General features: G+C 40.9%; 1 protein-coding gene across 2 annotated transcripts in view; it reads left to right on the forward strand.

Moving 5' to 3' along the window:
• The window catches only part of EEFSEC (eukaryotic elongation factor, selenocysteine-tRNA specific), a 125,553-nt gene extending 121,958 nt beyond the window's left edge, over positions 1–3,595 (forward strand). For both annotated transcript variants that reach the window (XM_066326669.1, XM_066326667.1), the window contains exon 7: positions 2,592–3,595. In XM_066326669.1, the coding sequence (XP_066182766.1) occupies positions 2,592–2,776 (185 nt within the window). In that variant the 3' untranslated portion in view covers positions 2,777–3,595. The remainder of the gene's footprint in view (positions 1–2,591) is intronic.
• The last annotated feature ends 7,067 nt before the right edge of the window (positions 3,596–10,662 follow it).

Here is a 10,662-nt window from a genome sequence, read left to right on the forward strand (position 1 = left end):
GCCAACCACTGCTGTGTCCCTGTGGGCAAGGGCTTGCAGAGGCAGCCTGGGTTCTTCACATACCCATAAGGGAAAAGTTTGGCTGCAATTTTAATGCCACATCTCCTCCCTTCCTCTCTCCTTTCCGCCAATTAGCATTTTTTGGAAATTAGAGTCTCGCAAAGCCTGCTAACATAAATAAAAGTGTTTTAGGATTTGTTTGCTTTAATTAAAATGTGTCTTTCTGAAAGGATTTAGTTAAACATCTTTCTTAAATAGTGCTGTGCCAGTAACAGCAACATTTGTAATAGTGATAAGACTCAGAAAGGGAAACCAACTTGAAACCAAAATGAAATGTTTCTTTGTCCAGAAAATGAATGGTCATCTCAGGAAAGCGGAGGAAACCCTGTGCAGGGATAGTTACAATTAGGTTGATCAAAACAGTAGAAAACATAAACTATTAAATAAATTCTGCGAAGGTAGCAAGTGGGGCTGCGTGAGGTCACTTTTTTGCTGGTTTTGTATTCCTCTTTTTTGGCTGTTGCTATTTTTTTTCCTAGCAGCACCCACAATGCTCTTAGAGCTTTCCTAATCGGAAATAAGTTGCTTTTCATGTAGTGATAAATTATTTTTCGTAGTGAAGATGGAGTGATTGTAAGAGTAATGATATTAATGGGATTTATATGAAAGCATCCAATTAAAAAATCAAAACAGCTGCATCAAACATGACTCTACAATGTAATAAAATCATATAATAAATATGTGGTACTGCCACACCATATTACCTAGTTTGATTAATTGAACCTCACATGTGCAAAGATAGTCATTATCAGACTTCTCAGCCATCAAGGAAGAACAGTCTCAATTATTTTCACAATGAAATAATCATTGCTTTTTTGTGTCCTGCCATCTGGAAAGAGAAAACTGGAGCTACCATGCCTGTGAAATGCATGATCTTGCAGAACTGTACAAAGTTGATTCTGCTTGGTGCTCGACTCCTGCAGCGTTAGTGTGGGCTGTAATTCAGTTATATACAAAACATGTTGCTTTTCTCCTGTTTTGTACCTTTGCACTTTTTCCTCTTTTCTTGTGGAGTTGTTGTGGTTGTTGTTCGGTTGGTTTTTGCGTTGTTTTGGTTTGGGTTTTTTTGTTTTGTTTTGGGGGGTATTTTTGTGGTTTTGTAGTTTGGTTTGGTTTGGTCCCCCCCCCCCCAAAAAAAGGACCTCTCTCTGTCAAAGTATCCCCACTGCAGCCCCTTAGGGATCATTTACAGCCTCTGGTTGTGAAATGGCAAATGGGCAGTTTCCTGGTTTTGCTTCAACACTTCCTCATTTCCTCCCTTCCCTTGGCCATGCGGTGGGAATGCTGCTGCAACAGTTTGTTCCCTGACACAGCCAGATGAGGAGGTGGGCTCTGGGGCTGGATCCCCTTGCCACCAGCTGTGAGTGCCTCTGGGTGTGCCTGAGCTGGAGCAGTTAATCTCTGCCCATAGACCTCCTGTCTCCAGTAAATCATAAGCATCTCAGTCTTTTTGTCAGGCCGTGATATGAGAATCCGCATCCGAATTTCAGTATTAAGAGCGAGAGGCTGATTAAGTGTTTGTGATACGGTTATGTGACACCACAGGTTAAAAATACCTGAACTGGTTTTGGCCCAGTGCCTGAAAGCCACATTGCAACATCTTCTGGTGGTACTGAAAAAGCTTCCAAGGAGTTTGTTGCTTTCTGATTTATGCAATGCTTCTTCAGGAATGCTCTTTTAGGAGCTGCCTATCTCTTGTTTCATAGCATTTCTTTGAACTTTGCTCTGTCTTGCTTTTCTTATCTAAAATGTTACCAGTGTGTTGAGTTATAAGAAAAAATAAAGGTGTACTAAACCCTGGCCGTTTAGGAAGAAAAGGATAAATATTTTTGTTTGGCACAAATGTCTGGAGAAACAGATCCCCAAAATATTATGCAGCTTACTTCTAGTGTCCCTAAGCAATAAGCAGGTTGAAACCCCTAAACATTCTTTGTCTTAACAAAATAAAAACAAAACAAAAACCCGACAAAAGCAAACACAAAACCTGTATAATTCACAAAGTGCAAGTTATAAAAAAACTGAGTCTGCTTTCTGGTAAATCCAGAAAATAAACTTAAAGAAATTCAAGAATCTTCTTAGTCTTGTGATATTCTATAATTTTAGTGTTTTACCGGTTGGTTTTTATTAATTACTTTTATTTTTATAAATATTCTTGGTGATAACAAGGAACTTTGGGTGTCTAAGTAATAGTAAAAGACTTAGACCAGGCAAGCTGCTCTGGCTTGCCTAAATTCTTGCCTGTGTTTAATACTTTAAAAGCTGTAGATGGACACTGAAGGATTCGGAATACTGCACTGGATTTATGGTATCACTGTTGTGAACTTTGTTATGTTTAAAGACTTCTCTTATTTTCTGTGTAGATTACCGTATTGCAGGAGTCTTATGCAGAAATGTGACTTCCTTAATGCATCTGATATACTTTCTTATTTTGTTGGGTTGATTTCAAATGAAAACATGCCTGCTTATTTTTTCTAGTTCTCTGAAATGTGATGTTGAGTGTGTTAGTCATGCGTGTTCTTGTTCTTTTACAGATGGGCTGAAGCCAGATACCAAGATGGTGCTAACTGCTGCCTCCAAAAAGAAATCTAAGGGAGGGAAAGGGGATATGACCAAAGAGGATGAAAGCAGCAAGAATGATTCAGCCCTACCTGTTACTATCTCTCTTATCTTTAAAAGATATGTTTTTGACACACAGAAGAAAATGATTCAATCCTGAGGAAGCAAGAGAGGCCTCTGATTGCACCTCAAAGTCCAGACCCTGAAATGCATTGAGGTGGAATATCCAAACACATTAGACCTGTTCCTTCCTCACAAACAGAGCCTGGAAGCTTCTGCTGACTGTGCCTCCTTTCAAAATCTCTGCAATCTCATATTATTCTGTTCAGATTTGTTAATTTTGTCATCTCTGTGATGTGCGTCTTTATGGCATCTTGGAGAATCTCACCTGCCAGATGATCGCACTGGGGTGTACGTTCTAATTGCACTGTGTTCTTGGATAATTGTGTTGAAGATTTTCTTGATTTAGAAGTTTGCTGCCAAAATTAATCTAAATCAAGTCAAGATGTGAATTTCATGTGACCCACAAAGTGAAGCTGATTATTCTAGACTTACTTCCTTGAGCAGAGTGGGAGACAGAAGGCCCACTATTTAATAGGTGAAACCTAAAATGGATGTTTCCCATTCCTTCAGTTGCAACTATGTAAGATGCTGTCTGAGAGATGATATGCATGTTTTGTATAGATATGATTTATATCTAGAAATGTTTTTCATATTAAACATAATTGTTTAATTGAGAGTCTTCATTTTTCTGTTTGCTGTTCCGAAGGTTCAGAATTTATCTTCAGTGACATTTTACGTAACTTTTCTTATTTTCCTGCCTGTGCTGCAATGAATCCTATTCCAAAACTGTTTTCTTTTTCCTTTCTTTTTTTTTTTTTGTAACTAAAATGCCTTTGGTGTGTGAAAGAAAAAGTTGCCTCTGGAAATAGTCAAGAGCTTTCTTTCATTAAAATAATGATAGAAGATTGCTGCATAAGCCTTGTAAAATGAGTGTCTCCAAGATGCTTTAGAAACCATTAGTTTTTAATAGGGATTTCATGGCTTCTTTAGCTCTTTCTCTCAATTTTGTGTCCTAGGCTCATAAAAAGCAGAGCAGTGGTGATATCCCTTCCTTCTTGCATACAAAGTATAGAACACCTTAACATGAAAACTAACAGCAGTTCAACAGATACGAAAGCTGCAGTGTGGAACAGAAATTGGACTCAAGCTTGGCAGCATGGCAAATATTAGTTCCTGCCTTTTGAACAGAAAGAGTACCTGCTTGTTGATGCTGAGTAGCAGCCTGAGACCTGTTTGCTGAAGTCAGCTGCAGATGGTGGCCGTATGTATAATGTAAGAGCATTAGTTGCACATGGAGGTAAATAATTGCTACATTCATTCTTACTAATCATATTGTTATATCCCTTGATGGGCATGAGTCCATCATGTTAACATGATCCTGATTTTTTTCCAGTCTTTTAATTTCTAGGTAGCCAAAGTGGCTGCAAATGGCAAAGCTATCAGCTATTGCGAGGATATTTACAGCTGGACAGTTGTGAGACAGAACAAGCCTGGTGTCTAAACTAGGCTGATGGTCCCCCTTTAAATCAGAACAGAATTGGTGCTTTGTTTCTGCTGAGTGAATCGCAGCAAAGCTTTAGCACATCCCTTAAGGTTATGGGGTATGCTTTCGTTGTGATCCCAGAGGAATTAGGCAGGCAACTTCAGCTACTGGCTTAACGTAACTTGTGCTGCCAGCCTTGCTGGAAAATGTATCCTTCTGTAATGAAAAAGTGCATTTCACACCCCTGTCACCTCTCCCTCCCCATTTCTCTCTTCTTCCCAAACACCCCCAAAAGCAGTCTTTGGAAAGAATATTCATAATGTTATCTTTCTTCTAAGCTGTTATCAAATCCTGTTTTGTTCTCTGCACTGTTACCTCTGCCTAAGATACTGCAGTGATGGAACACAGAGAAACAGATCACACTGAAGGAACAGTGTTACTATCATCTCAAGTTAGTCTAAAAATTATGGGTATAAAAAAAACCTAATTAAATACTCCTAGTTATTAAGGATCTTATATTTGTATCTGTATTGTTCTAGTTATAGTATATCTGTATAGTTCTAGTGTCCTTGCCAGTTTTTAAATGGATTGCTAATATGGAGTATTGGAAAGAAAATGGGAGTGATCAGGAAAGATGCTTCCAGAGTTATCCTTGCACTTACAGGGTTTGGTCTTTCTCACTTCTAAGACAGTTTTGGGTAGTTCTGGAGAGGAGGTTGTCAGTGTAAGTGGGAGTATGTAATTTTACAAAAACCTATCAGATGAATGTTTTCTCCCCCCACACCGTGGATTGCCCTTAACAGGATCAGTAGGTCTATTGTGATGGAACCTGATCCCTTTGAAAACTCATTAATCCTGAACACTTAGATTTGCAGCGCTCTGCTTGGCTGAAAGGACTCCTAGTGCAGGAGTCCAATGCTTTTATTTGCTTGGGGTACTTCAAGGGAGTGAGCAGCAGTAATTCCAGAGTTGGACCTACATACCTTTTTCATCCAGTCTCTTGTAAACATATTTTTTAAATCTTCCGGTCTTCCATTTAATTTCCAGTCTAGCATACTAACTTGGCATTTTTCTTCCATCTTCTCAGTCTATGACCTCATCTCCTCCTCAGTGCTCCCATTTCCTTCTCTGCTCATGGCTTCTGCTTGCCCTGGCTCTGCTCTTGCCCTGGGGATCTGTGGCAGGGCTCCCATGAGGGTTGCTGGGAGCCCAGTGAGGTGAGAAAGGCTCTTGCCCTACAGCTCATCCCAGCTCCTGTGGGCACTGAGGAGCTGCCTCTGTTGAGGCTTTGACCCTGAGTAGCTCTGATGGACCCACAGGAGCAGACTGTGCCTTCACCTGCCACCCTACCCTGTCCCTGTGCCTTGGAATCCTCTGTGGAAAGCCTCGTCACAAAGCCTCATCCTCTCATTTTCTCCTTGTTCCAGAGGTTTGTGTAGGATACACAGCTGGGGAGTGATCTGTTGAAAACTGGGGTTTAGTTTTTTGTTTCTCCCAATGTAGAATTCCAAAGAGAGAACCTAAGTGTGCCCCAGAACTTTGATTATAATGTGCTATTACAGCGGATCTCTGGCTGCTGTCCTGAGGCTGTTGGATATACATTTGAAAAAGGGTGAAATGGTGGAACAAAATGATTATGGGAAAATCAAAGCTTTTAAAGATACTTGTAGGATGAACAGATGTTCAAACATTCTTTTATTTGGTTTCTAGACAGACGTAGAGACTTTCCTTTCATCCTCATAATCAGTGCATTATGCTGCAATTTGTAAAAATGGCATTAAAAAAATATTAACAGGGTCAAATTGTGATCTACTGACTCTGTCATTAAGCCGTGAAGTTAAGAACGGCAACTGGGGACGTGGGTTAAATGCTGCAGAATGTACTGCACTAGCATATATTGTCAGGCTGTATTATAATGAAGCCCAAATGGAATAAAAATGTAAGTTTATTTAATACTGTTAAGGTTGTCAGTGTTGCAAAACTAGAAATTATTGTGGCTGTGCAGATGTTTGGTGAGCAATACATCTTCAGGTTGTGGGGAGAGTAGCAGGGAGAAAAGCTTTGTTTTTGCAAGCCTGTTTTCTGCTTTTCCTTGGAATTTATTTTGGGACTGCGGTCTGGCGTGTGATCATGCCAGAGGTCTGGAGCCAGGAGGGTCAAAGCTGTGCTCATGGTAGGAAGGATTCAGTAGGTGGCATCCTTTGCTTGGAATCAAAGCTGAGTCTCCCCACCTAAAAAGCAGGTTTTCACTGGAACTGAGACAGACAGGTTTGCATCAGGTTTGCAACCCAGCTCTTAAAGAACAGCTCCTATTAAAAACTGCAGTGCATTTGATGTCTGGGACAGACCCATCAACTCCAATTTGTTGACCAAAGCCTGAGGCACCAGTGTCCTTTCTGTGTATGTTTCTGGCTCAGCTGAAAATAGCTCTGTGTCTTCAATCCTGCATTAGCTGATTGCAAGTAACTGACTGTGGAAAAGTGAGCCATCTACACCAGGGAAGTTCTTGATGTGTACAAGGCATCTCCTTCTGGGCAGTAGCACTTTCTTTGCCTGTTGGACTCTGCAGTTGAACAGCCACGGGATGGTAAAGCAAAATGAGAGCCCATCACAGCTCCTGGGGAGTTGCAGTGGTGAAGCCACAGTCCACCCCAGCACTGTTTGCCTCTCTCTGCTGGGAGAGCAGCTCTGTGTTTACATCTGCAAAGTGCTCTGGGATCTTATGAAATGAAGGATGAAAGGCAGCAGAGGAATGCTACCTTTTTAGCAGTTTCAAAACCCCTTTATGTTTCCCTTTTAGTTTAATATCCACAGTGAGCTGGAAAGCTCTTCATTTACAAACACATGAATTTTAAACAAACTTGTTGAGGATATAAATAGAATTATTTTAAGATAGAGCCTAGCACTGGGAGCTAACCTGCCAAGCCTGGCAGAAGGGGAACGACTGTATGACTGCAATCTGTGGTAAGGCCAGTTTTGCTACATGATGGGCTCACAGAAGGAATCCAGGGGCTTGGGGAGGCTGAGTTTAAGCAAGATACTGGCAGTCTTCTGGGATTCCCCACAAATTCTCCTGCTGTTCTGTGCAAAAACAGGTTAAAAACGTCAGTTTATGCTGTTGACAGTATATGAGAAAAGAGTACAGTGGATCTGCTTATTTCCCATGGCCAATGCCAGAATATGGAGTCTTTCTCACATCTCCTGCTGTGCATGCTGTGCTAGTTGAAGTTCCAGTTCTTGGGTTTCCATTCCTCAGTGTTACAGTTCTTTATTTTCATTTGAGTGTCTGATACCAGTGCTTTTCCAATATGGTGTAATCAGTCTGCAAGACTCGGATCATCCACTTCCCCCTCAAGGTGACTGTTGCTTTTCAGAGTCCTCTAAGAGGCATTTAAGCCATACATTTCTGATGCATTATAAATTTCTGTTACATTATACAAAGCATACATTTGTATACTTTTTCTAGTAAAGGACAGCAGAGATAATCTGTCAAGTTCTTTTAATATTTCACAGTCATCTGTGAAAGAAACTTACTGAACAGAATCAGAAAATACTGCAAGATCTTTGGTAAATCTCTACCCTGCACTGCTTTGCAAGGCACATTCTTAAAAACAAGACTGTCTTTTTCACTTTTGAATACTTGCCAGTTGTGCCTGTTCTAATTCATATTTCTTAACCAAAAGGTAATTTGAGGTCTGGATCAAGTACTACTAAACTGACAACCCCAGCAGTGAATGAGGTGCCTGCTAACACCCTTGCACTGGCATTTGGCACTAAAACTGATCTGATTATTTTTGATCCTTTCAGAAAGCTAGGCTGTTCATTAGCTCTAGCATGTTCTGTTTAGATCAATTTCTTCTCCTTTGAGTGGAAGTCATGCAGTCTTCTTGAGTTTTGGTTGATCATTCTGAGATTTCTCAAGGCCCTCATTCATGCCAATCAGAGAGACTCCATCCGTTTTGGACCACGGAATTGCTTTTATTAGGCTGTATGTGGCCCCCATTCAGATGTGCAGGAGCCAGTTCTTTTGTATTATTTTCTATGAAAGCTGATATTTTAGTGCCTATAACTTCAGTCTGACAGTTAGGAGTGATCCATGCCCTCATGGTGAATTAATTCTCAAAACAGCATTTCATCAGGACAAGCTGAAACTTAGACCCCACACAGAGGTGTTGCCTGAATTTCTTAGTTTTTGCTAAAGTAAGCAATCCATCGTCTAGTTTTCTTTCTTAATCCTCACTTCAACCAAAGCTGACTTGAACTCTGCACTCTCTGAGAACATAGTTTTGTTACCTGGAAGGATCAAGGTATTCCAGAAGCTCTTCTAGACAATTAAGTTACTGAAATATTATCTACATTGGTACGCGCCTCTGTTAAATAGATACGGGAGGTTTTTTCAGCAGAGTGCTGGTCGTGCTGTCTGTGAGGACAGTAGAAATGCAGATGGACTACTTAGTTACTTATTGTGCAGGAATAACTAAAATTATTCCGTACAAAAAAATCAGTCATCTAAGAAGTGAGTTTTCTCATGTGCATCTTAATTCGTTTTGTCTTGAGATGAACTAAGGTAGGTTTCAATTGCTGATGGATGTGGAAGGGAAAAGGAAGAGATGGTGGTGTGTCATCTTGCCTTTTAAAAATATTGCTGGGGAGCTCTGGCAAGAGAAGCATTTTGTTTGGGGATAAATGCAAATCACTTTTTACCTCAGTGTTGGGGGGAGGGGGTGTGTTTTAACTGTGAAGATTGATCTGTGCTTAGAACCCCAGTGGGTAAGTGGACAGTTTGGTCTCCATCCAGTTCTAAATTGAGCTGTAAATCTCATTTGCCATCTGGCAAAGCATGGCACGACTGGGCAGTTTCAGACAGAGGTCTGAATTTAGAACGGTGGAAGAACACAGAGGTTTGCCAGATTGGAATGAAAATAGAACTGTCAGGAACACAAAACTCCAGGAGGGGCATGGGTTTAGGCTGAATTGTATTTATAGAGACCTTGAACTGCTGTAATGATGGTGTCTGAGTACATTTATTTAGTAATTCTGTTGTTACAACAAGTATATTAATGTTTAAGCATCACAGTTTAACATATACAATTTCTTTTAAAGCTGAAGTTGTTGTGAGATCAGTATTGAGAAAAGCTCTTACAGAGTATTTTGATTTCTCAGTACTAAGTGCTGACACAATTTGACAGTTTTTGCTTTTGGTATATAATGTATCTCAAAACCACATCATTATCTTCAACTTGCCCTCACTTAGGTGTTTGTGCAGTGAATTGATGCCCAACTGATGGGTACAGAAGTGGGAGAATGAATTTGGTCAGTTGCCCACTGCCACATGTAGGATATCACGGGGGTGGACCTGAGTCTTCAGACTGTGGCTCCTGCAGCTTCTCTTCCCACATTTCCCTTGCTGCCATGTGAAGGGCACTGATGAGTCTGCTGTTGGCAGCCTTGAGGGTAGTTAGTCTGGACTCCTCAGAACATCTCTTGCCTGCGACAAAAGTAAGAGGAAATCTGTCATAGCTTTATCTTTCACTGAGGCAATGCCGACAGCTTGTCCATATGGTCCATATTTGGTTTCATCTGTCTTCCAAAGGGAGGTGCTTAAATGCGGATTGCCACACCCTAACACAGAAGACTCATGTAGGAATTGGTACTTGTGTCCCACTACTAAAGTTGGCAGAAATGAACTTGTGGTGACTTTGTCCACAATTACTTGCTTAAAATACTAACATTAAAGTCTTCTATGAAAGAGCAGCAAAGACCACCTTCAATTTGTACATAAGGCTTGCTAATTTGCAACATTAGTTTTGCTGGTTAGTGTGGGGTGGGTTTTTTTCCCCCCTTAATTAGAAATTTTAATTAGAGCATGCTGTGTATTAAGATGTTAAAGCTTTGACTGGCAGTTGGGAACTGCAGAAGGATCAGCTCTCTCTGTAGGGTTGCAGCACAACAGGGATTAGCTCCCACCTCCTGCCTGCAGGTGTGTTTTGCTTCTTGAGTCGGATCATCAGGAAATGTTCCTCAAGGTAGGAAGCATTCATCTTCCTGATCAGACCTGTCTGTTCCAAGGAGCCTGAGCTTAGGGAAGAGCTGCAGATTCACAGATTGTACACAAGGTGTGAGGACAAAGCCTCAAACCCGAATTACAAATAGGTCAATTATTGGAGTATTTCACTGCAGCACCTTTGTCCACTTAACTCCAGTTGTGCTGCCACCAGTGCAGGAAAGTTCCTTCTCTTTGGAGGTCAGTTGCTGTGCTGGCAGCTGGCTTCTGCAGCTCCAGTTTTCAGTCCTGTAATGTAGAAGAGCTTCCTGAAGAGATCTCCTCATCCCTGATCTGCTGATCTGGGCTGTAACACACCTTTCATAATGAGTTGCTGGGTGTGAGGGAGCCTTGTGGGCTGATGTGTTTGGAGTTGTTCAAGCTCCCTTACCTCATTTTTCTTCTCTCTTGTTTTAAAGCAGATTCAAGGGGAGATAGGATAGATTTTTAAACATTA

The sequence above is a fragment of the Sylvia atricapilla genome, chromosome 11 (assembly GCF_009819655.1).
Source record: "Sylvia atricapilla isolate bSylAtr1 chromosome 11, bSylAtr1.pri, whole genome shotgun sequence".
NCBI classification, from domain to species: domain Eukaryota; kingdom Metazoa; phylum Chordata; class Aves; order Passeriformes; family Sylviidae; genus Sylvia; species Sylvia atricapilla.